This window comes from Oncorhynchus clarkii, chromosome 13 (genome assembly GCF_045791955.1).
Source record: "Oncorhynchus clarkii lewisi isolate Uvic-CL-2024 chromosome 13, UVic_Ocla_1.0, whole genome shotgun sequence".
Taxonomy (NCBI): Eukaryota; Metazoa; Chordata; class Actinopteri; order Salmoniformes; family Salmonidae; genus Oncorhynchus; species Oncorhynchus clarkii.
This window is the reverse complement of record NC_092159.1, coordinates 3,860,451-3,880,652: the sequence shown is the minus strand read 5'-3', so window position 1 is coordinate 3,880,652 and position 20,202 is coordinate 3,860,451. Positions and strand designations below refer to the sequence as shown.

The window sequence follows — 20,202 nt, the reverse complement described above, 5'->3', positions numbered from 1 at the left end:
TAATTTAGTCCCCTTTTAGATATGTATTCATTCCTCCTGTAAGACTCTGGGATTGCAATAGAAGTTGATAAGTTTACCATATGTTTGATGTTCTCATTCACACAGGAGACAGACATGACTATTGTGGATCCTCTGGGGAGCCTCAACAACATCCTGATGCTGACGAAGTAGAGAAGAGTCTCTCCAGATCAGAACACCAGATGGTACAGCTTGGTTTGGTCTAGCATACAGCTTGCTCTCGGGGTCTGGTCTGGGCTTCTGTAAAGCACTTTTTCAACAGTGACTTAAGCATCCATAATGATATGCGTCTGTGTCCCCTCTTTATGGTTACCAGGACAACGCTAGCCCCTCCTCCCTCCCGGAGTCCCCGTTTCGTGCCTCTCCCGGTAGTACCTTACTGCTGGGTAGGAAGAGGTTGTCTGTGCTGCTGGTGGACTGCAGGAAAACAACGGGGCTGAGTGGAACTGTGAGAGGAGGAGAAGAGAAGAAAGGATCAGATTTGACTCATCAAAGTAAGTGCTGTAGTTTAGTTTGAACAAAAATTATAGATCTTCCCACTGGTATCTGTTACCTGGACAACCAGCAGAGTTCTGTTAGTTGACATGAAGATGGACTAGTATCTTTTACCAGTGGGGCTGTCCCCGACTAATAAAAATCTTGTTTGACTTAGCCATCTGTTCTTTCGACCAATCAATTGATGCAAATTTTAAACATGTATTTCTATATATACACTACCGTTGAAAAGTTTGGGGTCACTTAGAAATGTCCTTGTTTTTGAAAGAAAATAATTTTTTTGGTCCATTAAAATAACATCGACAATCAGATACTCCAGATACTCAACTAGTCTACAGGAGGCCAGTTTTATGGCTTCTTTAATCAGAACAACAGTTGTCAGCTGTGCTAAAATAATTGCAAAAGCGTTTTCTAATGTTCGATTCGCATTTTAAAATGATACACTTGGATTAGCTAACACAAAGTGCCATTGGAACACAGGACTGATGGTTGCTGATAATGGGCCTCTATGTAGATAATCAGCCATTTTCCGCTACAACATTAGCAATGTCTACACTGTATTTATGATAAATTTAATGTTATTTTAATTGACAAAAGGACATGTATATCCTAACACAAACATGTTTCATGATTCTACATTACGTATTGGCTATACAAGACCTGAATTAGCCCATGAAGGTTCTTGAACCAATGACCACCTATCGTTTTGAAACCTAGCTAGATAGCCAATGAGCTGGGATTTCCAGCAGTATGTGAACGCCGTTTGTAGGACAAACAGCCATCATGCTAGAGCTGTGCACAACAGAGTTCATTCTCTGGTGAAAGGAAACCAGATGCACGGTAGTTTACGTTTCACAGCAGTTCGTTCTCTTCTACAGACTTCTCAAGTCTGAAAAAGTTAAACATGGTTACTAAGAGTGGAAAAGCTAAATCTCAGTCCAAGTATAATAATTTTGATGATATTATTGCAGAAATTGACCAACAGAGTGACACAGAAGGAATGGATGAGGACTCTGCGAGTGACCAGAGTTTTGAGTAAGTAAAACAAGTTTTTACTTCTCATGCTAATGCAGTTGTTTAAATGGTTGCATATTTATTTATATATACACACACACACACACACACACACACACACACACACACACACACACACACATACAGTCAAAGTTTACATACACTTAGTTTGGAGTCCTTAACTCGTTTTTCAACCACTCCACAAATTTCTTGTTAACCTCTCTGGTACAAGTGCGTCCCACCTCGACAACAGCCAGTGTAATTGCAGGGCGCCAGATTAAAAACAACAGAAATCCCATAATTAAAATTCCTCAAACATACAAGTATTATACACCATTTTAAAGATAAACTTGTTGTAAATCCAGCCATATTGTCCTGTTTCAAATAGGCTTTACGGCGAAAGCACGCCAAACAATTGTTAGGTCAGCCCCTAGCCACAGAACCATACAGCCATTTTCCAACCAAGGAGAGGTGTCACAAAAGTCAGAAATAGCGATTAAAATTAATCACTTACCTCTGATCATCTGGTGTCACTCCCAGGTCTCCATGTTAAACAATAAATGTTTGTTTTGTTCGATAATGTCCCTCTTTATGACCAAAAAAAACCCTTTTTGTTCGCACGTTTAGTCCAGTAATCCGAATGCACAAGGTGCGGGCACAAAGTCCAGACAAGGTTTTTTAAAAGTACAATAAAAGTTTGTAGAAACATGTCAAACTGTAGTATGATCTAAAATAAGGACGCGCGACAACGAGGTTCTAGCTCCAGCCTGTTTATTAACCTAACCCTCGCATGTCCTACATAGGTACGGATACCCCCAAGGGACATCCTACTACATCTTCCCCTCTCCCATGAACAAGAACTCAACATGCATAACCACTGAAGCATAACTGAAATGCAATTTGGAAACCAGTATTATTCTCTAACATGCTAATTCCCATCCTGAAACCGTATGAAGGCATTCAATCACACAGTATGAACATTAACTTAGGTACAGTCTCTTTTTGCTGGGTATGTTCCCCAGCAGTATGTTTTCTCCACGTAACATAGTCTTTCAGCCACTGGTGGCTTCACATCCCTTTCTGGGCGCGCTTTTGGCTCTGTGAGCATTCTCTCTCCTTCACCCTCTTTTTGTGCATTTTCTGTGGCCTCAGTCTGTGTGGCTGGTAGATCTGGAAGAGCGTGGGGCATCCGCTTTCCTCAGCACTATTGCTGGTGTCTTTGAGTTTGTAATCCACACACGTTGACCTTCTGTCAGCTCTGGCCTCTCCTTAGCACGGTGTCTCCGATTTAAAGTCTCCAGTTTGCGTTTGTTTCAGCCGTTTGTCCCTCTCAGCGAAGGCCTTCCTGTTAGGCCATCGGGGTTTAAGCTGAGCCGGCGAGACAGGCAATGGGGAACGCAGCCTCCTGCCCATCAGGAGCTCGGCAGGCGACGGCCCATAATGCAGTGGTGTAACTCTGTAAGCTAACAGAGCCCTGTATGGATCCTTGTTCTTTTTTCAGCAGTCCCTTGACTGCTTTCACAGCTCTCTCTGCCTCACCATTACTCTGTGCATGGCAGGGGCTACTGGTCACATGCATGAAGTCAAGGACAGGCGTTCCTCTAGGGAAACGTTTCAACAAAAATTGCCCGAAATGTCATTATTATAAATATTTAACTTCAATTAAATCATAAGTGCAATACACCAAATGAAAGCTAAACCTCTGGTTAATCTAGCCACCATGTCAGAATTCAAAAAGCTTTACTGCAAATGTGATTATCGATCAGAAATGGCAATAAAATTCATCAATTACCTTTTGAAGATCTTCTTCTTTTGGCAACACTAAAGGTCACGACAAAACAATAGTGTCGTTTTGTTCCATATAATCCATTTTTATAGCCTAACAGGAAACACTTGTCGTAAATTCCGTGTCCTTCAACTTTGGACGTAACGTTCGATGTAATTACTCAATCTAAACGGACGTTTATCGAGTCATGTTTGGTTTCATTGCAATCCTCTGTTTGTTAGTAAAACAACCACACTTCATGGTTCTTTTCCGGGACATATTGACCGAAAGGAACTGATTTGAACACGGCAAACAATGACCTAATTGCGCACCAATGATATGATTGTTCAACCATTCGCCATTGAAAACTCTACAAGACAGCCACGCTGGTTACGTGCAGCATTTAGGAGAAGAATTATGGCAAGTAAATCTTTAAAATCGAAGGCAAAGACAAAGTATACAGATCTACATGATATCATTGATGAGATTGATAGAGATAGTGAGAGTGAATTATTACAAGATGAGTCAGACCAGACAGTGACTATTCTTTTCACTCTAAATGGAGAAGATTCTGTGTTGGATTGGTGAGTAACGTTGTTTGAAATGAATCATATTAAATATTATTCATTTGAGTTGTTTGAGATATATATATATATATATTTTTTTTGCCATATATAAAATAGGACATGAAATATAAAGTACACATATGTATAAAGTAAACATTGCTCTACATTGTGGGTGTATCTGTGTGTCTGTATATATTACATATATTTTTACATGTCCATTCCATGTTTAGATAAAATACAACACCTCACCTTAGTGGATGTTTACTTACTCTATATATAATCTGTGTCTTTATTTCACAGTCCCAGCGATTCTGATTGGGAGCCCATACTGCCAAGGTGCAAATCCCCCACTGAAGCTGGTCCATCCAGCCGGACCCCTGCTGTCTCCGGCACCACACCTACCCCCGCCCGGCCATCAAGAGGTGTGGAGCCGGTGACAAAGAAGCGGAGGAAGGGAAGTGTGGAACCTGCTGGCAGTGCGGAGGAGGGTCGTTGGCACTCTGTGCTGGAGGAGGATGTGGCTCCACCGCCTCCAATTTTCAGACCAACGAGGCCACCAGGTCCTCAGCTGGACATGAACGCCAAGTACAGCCCCATGCAACTTTTTCAGTTGTTTTTCACCTCGGCAGTTGTTGATTCCCTGGTGTTGAACACTAATAAGTACGGAGCTAAGAAGCAGGAAGGCAGGAAAGAGACATGGAAGCCCATTTCCAGGTCAGATCTTTTTTGTTACTTCTCTATGGTCATTTACATGGGTCTTGTGAAGCTAAAAACCCTGAAGGACTACTGGAAATCTGCACCCCTCTATCAACTGCCTTTCCCCACCACGGTCATGTCGTGCAAAAGGTTTCTGACAATCTCACGGGCGCTTCATATCAGTGACCCAGAAGTTGATAAGGACAACGAGACAAAACGAGGCACGGCAAGGTTTGATAAGCTCTGCAAAATTAAACCTCTCTACCTCGACATCATTGAGGCCTGCAATACTTATTTTCAGCCTGCCCAGAACCTTTCCATAGATGAGAGGATGGTAGCCTCAAAGGCCAGAAATGGCCTAAAACACTACATGCGTAACAAACCGACTAAATTGGGTTACAAACTGTTTGTTTTGGCCGATTCTGCGAGTGCATACACGTGCAATTTTTTTGTCTATGAGGGTAAGAACAGTTGTGCGACCGGTAAGGGATTTAGCTATGACTCTGTTATGCAGTTATTAGATTTTCAGCTGCTAGGGAAGGGCTACAAACTGTTTGTGAATAACTTTTACAAAAGCCCTACCCTGTTCACAGACCTGAGGAAGCTGGAGATGTGGGCCTGTGGCACCATTCTGACCAACAGAGTGGGCTTTCCGAAAACCAGGGTGAACGACATGCCTAAGCAGGCTGAGCGGGGTACCATGAGATGGATCCGTGAAGATGGCCTGCTGTTTGTGAAGTGGATGGACACCAGAGAGATGGCGATGTGCTCCACTATCCACAAGTCCTTCAGTGGTGATCACGTCGTCAGGCGTGTAAAGGACGCTTCAGGGGCATGGACCACCAAAAATGTCTCCATTCCAACTGCAGTAAAGGACTACAACAAGAGCATGGGGGGAGGTGTGGGCCTATCATATGCGCTGATAGGATACTATAATGTTCTCCACAAAAACATGAAATGGTACAAGACATTGTTTTATCATTTCATTGACATTGCTGTGGTGAATGCCTTCATCCTCCAGAAGGAAATGGCCAAGAGCTGTGGACAGCCCCCCATCTCACAGCTAGCATTCAGGGAGCAGCTCATCCAGGAGCTTGCTAGCTACAGCACTGTAGCACCTTCATTCCCCTCTACCTCTGTCCCTTCTGCTCCATCAACCAGTGGTGTGCACATGCTTAAATTCCTTATTGCAGGCAGGAATGAGTGCAAAAGGGGCTTAGTAAGGAGGCTTCGTTGTGCTCTTTGCAAAAAGAAATCCTCTGTCGGCTGCACCACCTGTTCAGTGACCCTCTGCTTCACAGCAGAAAGAGACTGCTATGGGCTATGGCATCAGCAGCGCAATATTGTGTAGAGGGTCTTCACATTATTGAACATTGAGTGTAAATAGTTACCCTTGTTATTTTCCATTTTTTTAAATATTCATTTTTTTTCTTCAATTTTTCCGGGTATGTTTGAATAATTTTTTGTATTTTGTATATAGTTATTTGCATCAATGTTTCGATGTTCCAATTCGGCCACTTGGGTACATTGTGAGGGACACCTGGGTGACTTCATGCTCAATGGCATGTACCTCACTCATTCCTGAAAGTATCTGTCTGAAACTTTGGTCAAATACTGTTGCCTACTTATGTTCTTATTTGAAATTAGCCCCAGTATCATAACTGAATGTTTGGCTGTTCTTGTTTATTTTAAAGATGCGACAACATTAAAAGAACAGAGAAACACCTGTGTATTTTCTTCTACCAGATCTATTGTGTTATATTCTCCTACATTCAATTCACATTTACACAAACTTCAGAGTGTTTTCTTTGGTACCAAGAATTTGCATATCCTTGCTTCTGGGCCTGAGCTACAGGCTGTTAGATTAGGGTATGTCTTCAGGTGGAAATTGCACAAAGTAACCCGAAAAGGATTTTAATAAGGTAAGGTAGGTTGAAAGGTTGGTCAGTTGGTTGGTAGGGTCGGTCAGTTGGTTGGTAGGGTCGGTCAGCTGGTTGGTAGGGTCTGTCAGTTGGTTGGTAGGTTCTGTCAATTGGTTGGTAGGGTCTGTCAGTTGGTTGGTAGGGTCTGTCAGTTGGTTGGTAGGGTCTGTCAGTTGGTTGGTAGGGTCTGTCAGTTGGTTGGTAGGGTCTGTCAGCTGACAGACAGAAGATACATAATAAAGGAGAGACTATGAGTAAGAAAGTGATCAGAGTAACCATAGCAACAGAGGACATGGTGTCAGCAGCAGCTCTCTACAAAACCTCAAATGTTGCATCACTTCCGGTGGGCCTCAGAGAGACACATCTAGATGGCCTCAAATCTTCCCTTGGACAGATGTAAATGAGCTGTTGGCTAAATCTGGTGCTACGCATCACTTCTGAGACTTCTGACACCATTGAAATCAGTAGACATGAAAATTACCAGCACTCTGACTCTGTCCTGCACCAGGAGAGTCTAATGGAGGGCAATCTAGAGAGAGAAAGATTTGTCCATTGCATGAACAGTTACAATTGATTTCCTCCAACATTACAGCATTTAATCTCACAGCACATTAGTTGTAATGTCTGAGATGAGAGATTCATCATACCTGCTCTTGATGAAGAGTGACCACTGATATCTTCAGATGTCAGGATGTTGTAGAGACGTTTGTGAGGGTTGTGGCGGTGTTTGGGGATGTTGTAGAGAGGTTTGGGAGGGTTGTGAAGTTGTTTGTTGGGGATGTTGTAGAGAGGTTTGGGAAGGTGTTTGTAGGGGATGTTGTAGAGAGGTTTGGGAGGGTTGTGAAGGTGTTTGTTGGGGATGTTGTAGAGAGGTTTGGGAGGGTTGTGAAGGTGTTTGTTGGGGATGTTGTAGAGAGGTTTGGGAGGGTTGTGAAGGTGTTTGTTGGGGATGTTGTAGAGAGGTTTGGGAGGGTTGTGAAGGTGTTTGTTGGGGATGTTGTAGAGAGGTTTGGGAGGGTTGTGAAGGTGTTTGTAGGGGATGTTGTAGAGAGGTTTGGGAGGGTTGTGAAGGTGTTTGGGGATGTTGTAGAGAGGTTTGGGAGGGTTGTGAAGGTGTTTGTTGGGGATGTTGTAGAGAGGTTTGGGAGGGTTGTGAAGGTGTTTGTTGGGGATGTTGTAGAGAGGTTTGGGAAGGTTGTGAAGGTGTTTGTTGGGGATGTTGTAGAGAGGTTTGGGAGGGTTGTGAAAGTGTTTGTTGGGGATGTTGTAGAGAGGTTTTGGAAGGTGTTTGTTGGGGATGTTGTAGAGAGGTTTGGGAGGGTTGTGAAGGTGTTTGTTGGGGATGTTGTAGAGAGGTTTTGGAAGGTGTTTGTTGGGGATGTTGTAGAGAGGTTTGGGAGGGTTGTGAAAGTGTTTGTTGGGGATGTTGTAGAGAGGTTTTGGAAGGTGTTTGTTGGGGATGTTGTAGAGAGGTTTGGGAGGGTTGTGAAGGTGTTTGTTGGGGATGTTGTAGAGAGGTTTGGGAGGGTTGTGAAGGTGTTTGTTGGGGATGTTGTAGAGAGGTTTGGGAGGGTTGTGAAGGTGTTTGTTGGGGATGTTGTAGAGAGGTTTGGGAGGGTTGTGAAGGTGTTTGTTGGGGATGTTGTAGAGAGGTTTGGGAGGGTTGTGAAGGTGTTTGTAGGGGATGTTGTAGAGAGGTTTGGGAGGGTTGTGAAGGTGTTTGGGGATGTTGTAGAGAGGTTTGGGAGGGTTGTGAAGGTGTTTGTTGGGGATGTTGTAGAGAGCTTTGGGAAGGTGTTTGTAGGGGATGTTGTAGAGAGGTTTGGGAGGGTTGTGAAGGTGTTTGTGGATGTTGTAGAGGTTTGGGAGGGTTGTGAAGGTGTTTGTTGGGGATGTTGTAGAGAGGTTTGGGAAGGTGTTTGTAGGGGATGTTGTAGAGAGGTTTGGGAGGGTTGTGAAGGTGTTTGTTGGGGATGTTGTAGAGAGGTTTGGGAGGGTTGTGAAGGTGTTTGTTGGGGATGTTGTAGAGAGGTTTGGGAAGGTTGTGAAGGTGTTTGTTGGGGATGTTGTAGAGAGGTTTGGGAGGGTTGTGAAAGTGTTTGTTGGGGATGTTGTAGAGAGGTTTTGGAAGGTGTTTGTTGGGGATGTTGTAGAGAGGTTTGGGAGGGTTGTGAAGGTGTTTGTTGGGGATGTTGTAGAGAGGTTTTGGAAGGTGTTTGTTGGGGATGTTGTAGAGAGGTTTGGGAGGGTTGTGAAGGTGTTTGTTGGGGATGTTGTAGAGAGGTTTTGGAAGGTGTTTGTTGGGGATGTTGTAGAGAGGTTTGGGAGGGTTGTGAAGGTGTTTGTTGGGGATGTTGTAGAGAGGTTTGGGAGGGTTGTGAAGGTGTTTGTTGGGGATGTTGTAGAGAGGTTTTGGAAGGTGTTTGTTGGGGATGTTGTAGAGAGGTTTGGGAGGGTTGTGAAGGTGTTTGTTGGGGATGTTGTAGAGAGGTTTGGGAGGGTTGTGAAGGTGTTTGTTGGGGATGTTGTAGAGAGGTTTGGGAGGGTTGTGAAAGTGTGTTCTCTATGTTGATCATCGGAACTCATTTGAAGGTAACCTATACACACAAATGGAAGTACGGAGGTAGTTTTGTGCCCCTCAAAATAAGGGGTTAAATATATGTAAAACAATATAAAATATTACCTGAGCTTTCTTATATCGCCTAGATATAGGACAGACACTTCAAAACCTTATTACTTAAAACAAATTTATGTATTTTTTTCCAGTTATTAAATGTGTTTTTCAATGCATTTCTATGGGCAATATTAGTAAAGCCCAAATTCAATATTTGATTTAAATATATATATATAAATATATATTCAGTACCAGTCAGAAGTTTGGACACACCTACTCATTGTAGGGTTTTTCTTTATTTTAACTTTTTTCTACATTACCAAGAGTGCAAAGCTGTCATCAAGGCAAAGGGTGGCTACTTTGAAGACTCTCAAACATCAAATATATTTAGATTTGTTTAACACTTTTTTTGTTACTACATGATTCTATAAAATAAAATCTCTGGAATGAGTAGGTGTGTCCAAACTTTTGACTGGTACTGTATATATATATATAAATCAATAAATTAAATATTGAATTTGGGCTTTACTAATATTGCCCATAGAAATGCATTGAAAACACATTTAATAACTGGATTTTTCTTTTTTTTTAAGGACTAAGGTTTTGAAGTGTCCAAACTTTTGACTGGTATTACACACACACACACACACATATATATATATATATATATATATATATATATTTATACCTAAAGGGGTCCTAGAATTAAACATCAAACAGCTAAATAATCCACAGTATGGCCATCTTAAAACAATTCCAACCAATAAAATACAGCTACATTTGGAGAGGACAGCATTCGGAAATCCAGATTTTGTTACGTTACACCGACGTCAGACCCTTTACTCTGTACTTTGTTGAAGCACGTTTGGCAGTGATTACAGCCTCAAGCCTTCTTGGGTATGACAACACAAGCTTGGCACACCTGTATTTGGGTAGCTTCTCCCATTCTTCTCTGCAGATCCTCTCAAACTCTGTCAGGTTGGATTGGGAATGTTGCTGCACAGCTATTTTCAGGTCTCTCCAGAGATGTTCGATCAGGTTTAAGTCCGGGCTCTGGCTGGGCCACTCAAGGACATTCAGAGACTTGTCCTGAAGTCACTCCTGTGTTATCTTGGCTGTGTGCTTAGGGTCGTTGTCCTGTTGGAAGGTGAACCTTCGCCCCAGTTTGAGGTCCTGAGATCTCTGGAGCAGGTTTTCATCAAGGATCTCACTGTCCTTTACTCTGTTCATCTTTGCCTCAATTGTGACTAGCCTTCCAGTCCCTGCCGCTGAAAAACATCCTCACAGCATAATTCTGCCACCACCATGCTTCACCGTAGGGAGGGTGCCAGGTTTCCTCCAGACGTCACGCTTGGCATTCAGGCCATTGTACAATCTTGATTTCATCAGAACAGAGAATCCTGTTTCTCATGGTCTGAGAATCTTTTGGGTGCCTTTTGGCAAACTCTAAGTGGGCTGTCATGTGCCTTTTACTGAGGAGTGGCTTCCGTCTGGCCACTCTACCATAAAGGCCAGACTGGCAGAGTGCTGCAGAGGTGGTTGTCCTTCTGGAAGGTTCTCCCATCTTCACAGAGATGACCAGCCTTTCAAAGCACTTCATGGCTACATACGTGAGTGACATGGGTCGGTAGTCATTTAGGTAGGTTACCTTGGTGTCCTAGGGCACAGGGACTATGGTGGTCTGCTTGAAACATGTTGGTATTACAGACAGGGAGAGGTTGAACATGTCAGTGAAGACATTTGCCAGTTGGTCAGCGCATGCTCGGAGTACACGTCCTGGTAATCCGTCTGGCCCTGCGTTGTGATCTGAGGACCCATGCCAAACCTTTTCAGTCTCCTGAGGGGGATTAGGGTTTGTCGTGCCCTCTTTATATAGCCAAATTATTTTTCACTCAGGAAGCTCCGGTAAACAGTGGTTGTATTTGCACTACTGCCACCACCAGGCCTGGAGTCCATTTTGACTTTGTTGATAGCTAGCCATGTTAGCTAGCTGTCCGGCTAAAGACGTAGCAGCTAGCTGGCTACTGATCAACCTATTGTGTGTATTGAACATTTGTATTAGACTGGACAGCTAGCTAACTAGCTACCGATCAACCTATTGTGTGTATTGAACATTCACATTGGACAGCCTAACCTATAGAGTAGCACCACCACCCATCAGCCCATTCTCTTCTTGAAGTCAAAGCCACAGTGTATTGTTGCTATAGGAGTTTATGATTAATAATCCTATTCATTATAAGCCCCACTAAGATGTCACCATACTTTTCATTTAAAGCCCCACTATGTAAGACATACATCATCAGAGTGGGCCTCCAACTTAAATGTAAACAATGGAGCAAATGCATCACATCTGAACATCACTTGATTATCGGAGGGGTGTATTATGACATCATATAGAACTACTCAGACATTCCAAATCAGGCTTCATCCATATCATGAAGGTGGATATTGATCCAACCATTTCCAAAGTAATGACCGGGCTGATGGAAACAGGATATGACTGTATACTTTTCTAAATGCCGACAGACGATTTGTTACTTCGTTTGACATGGTGAGGTCTTTTTGTGTCAGTAAAAATGTATAAATGAGAAATGGCGGCATTAATCCTTTATGCAGAAATATTGATTTAATAACGATCATATCTTAGTTAACTTGGAGTCACGTGATTATATATTGTGTGGTCCTCCCACTACGATTTAGGAACCCATGCAGTTTATTAGGCTACAGATTAAATAAATGATGAACTTCACAGGGTGGTGAAAGTTCATGTGTTGAGCTTGATGCTCCTTTCCAATACATTTTGATGGTCTTCTTCGTTATTGGTCACATACACATGGTTAGCAGATGTTATTGGTCACATACACATGGTTAGCAGATGTTATTGGTCACATACACATGGTTAGCAGATGTTATTGGTCACATACACATGGTTAGCAGATGTTATTGGTCACATACACATGGTTATCAGATGTTATTGGTCACATACACATGGTTAGCAGATGTTACTGGTCAAATACACATGGTTAGCAGATGTTATTGGTCACATACACATGGTTATCAGATGTTATTGGTCACATACAGATGTTTAGCAGGTGTTATTGGTCACATACACATGGTTAGCAGATGTTATTGTGAGTGTAGTGAAATGCTTGTGCTTCTAAGTCCAACAGTACAGCAGTATCAAACAGATAATATCAGTTTACAATCTAAGTAATGCCAAGTAATTTAGTCTCCTCAAGTTGCTGGTGCTTATATCGTTGAATCATCAGCATACATGGACACACATGCTTTTTTTAATGCCAGTGGCAGGCCATTGGTAAAAATAGAAAAGAGTAGAGGGCCTAGAGAGCTGCCCTGCGGTACATCACACTTCATATGTTTGACATTAGAGAAGCTTCCATTAAAAACCCTCTGAGTTCTATTAGATAGATACCTCTGAATCCACATTATGGCAGAGGTTGAAAAGCCATAGCAAAAACATTCCTAAACAACAGGTTATGGTCAATAATATCAAAGGCTGCACTGAAATCTAACAATAGAGCTCCCACAATCTTCTTATCAATTTCACTCAACCAATCATCAGACATTTGTGTCAGTGCAGTACATGTTGAGTGCCCTTCTCTATAAGCATGCTGAAAGTCTGTTGTTCAGTTGTTTACAGAGAAATAGCATTGTATTTGTTCAAACACAATTTCCAACAGGTTGCTAAGAGCTGGCAGCAAGTTTATAGGTCTGCTGTTAGAACCAGTAAAGGCCGCTTTACCACTCTTGGGTAGGGGAATTTCTTTGGCTTCTGAGCCTTAACAGTTCTAACAGTCAGTTTCTTAACAGGTACATGTTTATCAATAATTGGAAGAAGCAATTTCATCTGGTAAAAACAGGTAAACACATTATCAGTCAACAATATAAGACAACAGGTGCACTGTGTATGTTCTCTGATGAATTGTAGGTCAATGAGATGTGAAATATACATGCTAAGAGAAGTAATTTCTCTTTCCTGTGTGGATTCTCTAATGACGTTTAAGTGATTGTTATGAGTAATATGTTTTCCCAAAGTCTGAGCTTCTGTAAAGCCTTCTCCTCTGTGTCATGTTCTTTCAGGCTTCCTTAATGGGCAAATGCTTTGCACCCAGGGAGGAGTGGTAATGCATTTCCCCTCTGTGTATTTTCTCGTGTTGGTTCAGGTTGTTTTTCTGGCTAAAACTCCTTCCACACTGGGAGCAGTGGTAAGGCTTCTCCCCTGTGTGAATTCTCTCATGATGTTTCAGCCCCCCTGACTGGCTGAAAAACTTTCCACACTGGGAGCAGTAAAAAGGCTTCTCCCCTGTGTGTATTCTCTCATGCTCTTTCAGATCCCCTAACCAGTTGAAACACTTTCCACACTGGGAGCAGTAGAAAGGATTCTCCCCTGTGTGTATTCTCTCATGCCGTATCAGGTTCCCTAAAAGGTTAAAACTCTTTCCACACTGGGAGCAGTGGTAAGGCTTCTCCCCTGTGTGAATTCTCTCGTGCCGTTTCAGCTCCCCTGACTGGTTGAAAAACTTGCCACACTGGGAGCAGTGGTAAGGCTTCTCCCCTGTGTGAATTCTCTCGTGCCGTTTCAGCTCCCCTGACTGGTTGAAAAACTTGCCACACTGGGAGCAGTGGTAAGGCTTCTCCCCTGTGTGAATTCTCTCATGTCGTTTCAGGTTCCCTAAATCTTTAAAACTCTTTCCACACTGGAAGCAGTCATAAGGCTTTTCCCCTGTGTGTATTATCTCATGTCGTTTAAGCTCACTTAACTTGTTCCAACCCTTTCCACAGTGGGAGCACTGGTGTCGTCTTGCTGGTTTGGACGTCCCTGGCTCTGGTTCCTCTGAGTCTGGTCTTTCTCCTGCCAAAGACAGTGTTTTTTTAAAATAGAGACCCAAATGAAATCTCCACATGATAAAACAACAGTGCTACGAGAGTAAATCCCAGATCTCTCAATAACCTGAGGCAAAACACATGTAGAGCTTCCTGGTAATTACTTATATGTTTACACTACTTATTTTATTCATCCTGTTTTACAAGTCAGAACACAAAAAACTAAACAGTTCTAGCACACTGAAGACACAGACTTTGCTATATTCCAATTGAACAGGTGGTTCTAAATATATAACTTTCATGGCTGTATGATACAGAATGTGACCTACACACTTCCTTAAACATAAAATAACTAAAGAAGTAATTTTGTGTGATAGTCAAAAACTAATTTTTAATTCGAAGACACAAAGCACATCAGTAACATCTCCCCTTTGTCGAAAGGGTTCGACACAATGTTTAAATGGCCCGATTTCTTGTTTTAGACGTTCACAGGTTTTCAACATTTTGACTATCGCTGATGTCATATTTTGGGTAAAGTAAAAAATAAGGTGAAATATTTGGAAAGATGTTCCTAAAACTGATAGTAACTACAATAAACAAAATTATAAACACAACATGTAAAGTGTTGGATGTTTCATGAGCTGAAACAAAAGATTGCAGAATTTTTTACATCCCTGTTAGTTAACATTTATTCTCTGCCAAGATAATCCATCCACCTGACAGGTGTGGCATATCAAGAAGCTGATTGAACAGCTTGATTATTACACAGGTGCACCTTGTGCTGGGGATATCAAAAGGCCACTCTAAAATGTGCAGCTTTGTCACACAACACAATGCCACAGATGTCTCAAGTTTTGAGGGAGCGTGCAATTGGCATGCTGACTGCAGGAATATCCACTAGAGCGGTTACCAGATAATTGAATGTTCAATTCTCTACCAGAAGCCGTCTCCAATGTCGTTTTAGAGAATTTGGAAGTATATCCAACTGGCCTCACAACCACAGACCACATATAACGACGCCAGACCAGGATAGAAAACACTGAAGTTTCTAAAACTGTTTGAATGATGCCTGTGAGTATAACAGAACTCATATGGCAGGCCATGAGAAGAAATCCAAACAGAAAGTGAGAAGTCGAATTTCAAAACAGTGCCTATTTAAATCCCTGATAGTTATGGATGTGCTTGCACTTCCTATGGCTTCCACTAGATGTCACCGTCTTTAGAACCTGTTTTGAAGATTCAACTATAAAGGAGGGGCTCATAGGAGCTATTTGAGTGAGTGGTCTGGCAGAGAGCCTGGGTCTCATGACGCGCGCTCCCGAGAGAGTTAGCTCCCGTTCCAATGCTTTTCTTCAGACAATGAAATTCTCCGGTTGGAACCTTATAGGTGATATGTTAAAAACATCCTAAAGATTGATTGCAGACATGTTTTGCAGACTTGTTTCTACGACCTGTAACGGAACTTTTTTGAGTTTTTGTCATGGAGGAAATGGTCGCGCCTCATGAAGATGGATTACTGGGCTGAACACGCTAACAACAAGTGGCTAAATGGGCTTTATGGAACAAATTAGTCATTTATTGTCAAACTGGGATTCCTAGGAGTGCCTTCTGATGAAGATCATCAAAGGTAAGTGAATATTTTTAGTGTTTTTTCAAACTAATGTTGACTCCAAGATGGCGGAGTTGTCTTTGGCTGTTTTTGGGTACTGAGCGCCGTTCTCAGATTATGCTTTTTCCGTAAAGTTTTTTTAAAAATCTGACACCGCGGATGCATAGAGGATAAGTCCATCTTTAATTCTGTGAATAACACTTGCATCTTTTATCAATGTTTATGAGTATTTCTGGGAAATTCACCAGATGTTTTGGAATCAAAACATTTCTGCACGTAACGCGCCAATGCAAACTGAGATTTTGGATATAAATATGCACATTATCGAACAAAACATACATGTATTGTGTAACATGAAGTCCTATGAGTGTCATCTGATGAAGATCCTCAAAGGTTAGTGATTCATTTTATCTATATTTCTGCTTTTTGTGACTGCTAACTTTGGCTGGAAAAATGGCTGTGTGTTTTTAGGACTTTGAGTTAACTATGAGTTAACATAATCATATGTTGTGCTTTCGCTGTAAATCATTTTTGAAATCTGGACACCATTAACAAGATGTTTATCTTTCATTTACTGTATTACATATTACATAAGTTACATATTTCTAAAAAATATTTTTGAATTTCGCTGGCTGCCTTTTCAACGGAATGTTGTCGTGGGGTTCCGCTAGCGGAACACCTTTCCCATCAGGTTAACGACCGTTCCACAGGTGCATGTTCATTAATTGTTCATGGCTCATTGAACAAGCATGGAAAACAGTGTTTAAACCCTTTACAATGAAGATCAGTGATGTTATTTGGATTTTTATGAATTTTCTTTGAAAGACAGGGTCCTGAAAAAGATCCGTAAATATTTTTGCTGAGTTTATTTTGTATATGTTTTATGAGTTGAAATGTTTTTTTTCTCAGACATAAATAAACAACTCCAGGTGAAAGACAAAGGCCATAGCTGTAATAAAATAACAAATTAACTGGCAAAGCAGCAGAGTGAGGCCCGCATCCAGCAACGTCACTAGTCACGTTTTTGCAGCTGTTTCAGTACAGCACTACAGGGAGAGAGAGGGAGAGCAGCTGTTTCAGTACAGCACTACAGGGAGAGAGAGGGAGAGCAGCTGTTTCAGTACAGCACTACAGGGAGAGAGGGGGAGAGGGAAAAATCCACATGACTAGTTTCAATGTATGGAATCACCTAGGAGTTTCTGGATTTTGGGTAAACTTCTCCTTTAAAGCATCAGACTCCATAGTAATTCATCATTAGATGCTACAGTCCTCCTTTAAGACTCCATAATGTTTCATCATTAGATGCTACAGTCCTCCTTTCAGACTCCATGTTTCATCATTAGATGCTACAGTCACCCTTTAAAACTCCATAATGTTTCATCATTAGATGCTACAGTCCTCCTTTAAGACTCCATAATGTTTCATCATTAGATGCTACAGTCCTCCTTTAAGACTCCATAATGTTTCATCATTAGATGCTACAGTCCTCCTTTCAGACTCCATAATGTTTCATCATTAGATGCTACAGTCCTCCTTTAAGACTCCATAATGTTTCATCATTAGATGGTACAGGCCTCCTTTAAGACTCCATAATGTTTCATCATTAGATGGTACAGTCCTCCTTTAAGACTCCATAATGTTTCATCATTAGATGCTACAGCCCTCCTTTAAGACTCCATAATGTTTCATCATTAGATGTTACAGTCCTCCTTTAAGACTCCATGTTTAGAATGTGTCTGGAAGCGCTACTCTATTCTACTCTCATCCTTTCAGTTTTAATAATATTTAATAATAATGTTATAACAGGTAATAACTAACTTTAATAACTAGGGTTAATACCTGCCTGGTGCCCCAACAAAATATTTCTTTAACCCCCCTCTAACAATACCGCTACAGAATTAGCATAGTAGGCCATGTAATTTAAGGTAATCTGAAATATTTAGGACTAACTTATTCCTTGACACCCATTCTGAAACTCACTGCAGCTCTTTGTTAAGTGTTGCAGTCATTTCAGTTTCCGTGGTAGCTGACGTGTACAGTGTTGAGTCATCCGCATACAGACACACTGGCTTTACTCAAATGTCGTTGGCATGTCGTTGGTAAAGATTGAAAGGTCATCATTTTTAAGGAAAAGTTTTTGTAAAACAAGCAGCTTACATTGGATCATCTTGAAACTCTCTCTCTAAAGCAAACTTTTATCAAGGTTTTATATGGTCTATTGGTTCCTCTCTTTTCATTGGTAGAATCCTTTTCAGTGTTATGATATTCATAACATCCATATCCACCAGTCTATCTTCCTGTCAACTAACAGTACTCTGCTGGTTGTCCTGATAACAGATACCAGATAACAGATATTTGTTCAAACTGAACTACAGCACTTACTTTGATGAGTTAAATCTGATCCTTTCATCTCTTCTCCACCTCTCACAGTTACACTCAGCCCCGTTGTTTTCCTGCAGTCCACCAGCAGCACAGACAACCTCTTCATACCCAGCAGTAAGGCGCTACTGGGAGAGGTACGACACGGGGACTCCGAGAGGGAGGAAGGGCTAGCGTTGTCCTGGTAACCATAAAGAGGGGACACAGACACATATCATTATGGATGCTAATGTCGCTGTTGTCATAAAGTGCTTTACAGAAATCCAGCCCAGACCCCGATAGAGCAAGCTGTATGCTAGACCAGACCAAGCTGTACCATCTGGTGTTCTGATCTGGAGAGACTCTTCTCTTCCTCGTCAGCATCAGGATGTTGTTGATGCTTCCCAGAGGATCCACGATAGTCATGTCTCTCTCCTATGTGAACGAGAACAGCAAACAGACGGTAAACTTATGGCCGTCTATTACAATCAAGAGGCATGAATATGTCAAAAATGGCCACTTCCATCATGATTTTGTAAAATATTGTTTGTGTTGCAAATGTAAAGGGTAATTTCCACAAAATGGGTGCCTTTACATCCCTTTGATATTTTACGTAGATTTTAAAAGCCTGTTATATTAGATGAGGTGAACTTTAATGTAGACCACATGGAGAATGAGAATTCAATACATCGAAGTCCCAAAAACATATGACCAATGGCAGATTGCCCCTTAAACAATTCCCACAGTACTGAACAACATATTCAAGTGTTGAACTGAAGTAGAATGCCCCTTTAAAACAATACATTATTTCAAGAACTACATAGTGTCCCTGTTTTTAAGACAGTACTCACTGGTGGTAGTCTGATCTTCAGCTTCCTCCGCTTTCACTCCCAAAACGTCTTCCTCCTTTTTTATTGAGATAGCCTCCTCTTCCTCTTTTACTCTAAAAGGTTCTTCCTCTTCTTTCACTACATTCTCTTCTTTCAATGTTACGGCATCTTCCTCGTTTTTGATTCTGAAAGCTTCTACCTCCCCCCCTTCCACTTTGACAACCTCTTTCCCATCTTCCTCTTTCACTGTAATATCATCCTCTTCATCTTTCAATGCGATAGCGTCCTCTTCCTCCCTTTTCATCCTGAAAGCTTCTTCCTCTCCTTTCACCAGAGCTTCTTTCTCGGTCGAGCTTTGTGAGCTCATGCTCCGGTCGATTAGCCTAATGCAGTATCAATTTAGTAACACATTTGCTAATTTAACGAGCAAATTACGTTAAAATGAACTAGTAGATGGGTAAACATAATTATATTCAAAACACTAAGAGTAATATACACACGATTGGCCTAAAGAGCTTCAAAGACTCAACTTTATGTTCGCTAGCAAAGCAACACGTTGGTTGAATCAGAAGCCTTTTGTCGCTGTTGAAGAAGCCTCCAGTTCCGTCCACTAGATTATACGTCACGCAAGCAGCATCACCTGAAAGACTCATATCGCTCTCTGCTGACTGGAGTGGATAACGCAGATTAGAAAACAATGTCAAAACAAGTAATTTTAAAACAACCAGATGTTATGGAATTAGGTTCAATAAAACGGATTAGATAGAGATGTTATAGAGCCATAAATATTCTATACATTTTCTCTCATTACTGGATTATCTAGGGATAGTGTAGAGTAACAGCTGTTTCTTGAAGTGACCTTTAACCTCCCTGCTCCTCAATACTTCTTCCACTGGATCAAAGCTTCAGCCAAGTAGGAAACATGATAGTGGCAACACATGGAGTTGGGTTGATATAGTCATGGTAGGATACATGATAGAGACAACACATGGAGTAGGGTTGATATAGTCATGGTAGGATACATGATAGTGACAACACATGGAGTACGGTTGGATATAGTCAGGGCAGGATACATGATAGTGACAACACATGGAGTAGGGTTGGATATAGTAATGGTAGGATACATGATAGTGACAACACATGGAGTAGGGTTGATATAGTCATGGTAGGATACATGATAGAGACAACACATGGAGTAGGGTTGGATATAGTCATGGTAGGATACATGATAGTGACAACACATGGAGTAGGGTTGGATATAGTCATGGTAGGATACATGATAGTGACAACACATGGAGTAGGGTTGGATATAGTCATGGTAGGATACATGATAGAGACAACACATGAAGTAGGGTTGGATATAGTCGTGGTAGGATACAATGAGCAGCAAGATGTTCTTTACCATTCGGCCATCAGATTTGCCACCAATGCTCCTTATAGGACACATCACTGCACTCTATACTCTGTAAA

At 41.6% G+C, this 20,202-nt stretch overlaps 2 protein-coding genes across 2 annotated transcripts in view; one reads left to right on the top strand and one right to left on the bottom strand.

Annotated features, from left to right (window-relative positions):
• The window catches only part of LOC139424281 (zinc finger protein 721-like), a 291,616-nt gene that overhangs the window by 38,292 nt on the left and 233,122 nt on the right, over positions 1–20,202 (bottom strand). The window contains exon 6 of the mRNA XM_071175971.1: positions 13,267–13,852. Within this exon, the coding sequence (XP_071032072.1) occupies positions 13,267–13,852 (586 nt within the window). The remainder of the gene's footprint in view (positions 1–13,266; positions 13,853–20,202) is intronic.
• On the top strand, positions 437–5,905 carry LOC139423700 (piggyBac transposable element-derived protein 4-like). The gene is made up of 3 exons (XM_071175309.1): positions 437–512; positions 1,485–1,548; positions 4,159–5,905. The coding sequence occupies exons 2-3, from the start codon at positions 1,514–1,516 to the stop codon at positions 5,903–5,905; spliced, it is 1,782 nt and encodes a 593-aa protein (XP_071031410.1). The 5' UTR covers positions 437–512; positions 1,485–1,513.

Coding starts and splice junctions, on each gene's coding strand:
- LOC139423700 (XM_071175309.1), top strand. CDS start 1,514: ATGGATGAGGACTCTGCGAGTGACCAGAGTTTTGA. Junction 1,549..4,158: donor GCGAGTGACCAGAGTTTTGA/GTAAGTAAAACA, acceptor TTTATTTCACAG/TCCCAGCGATTCTGATTGGG.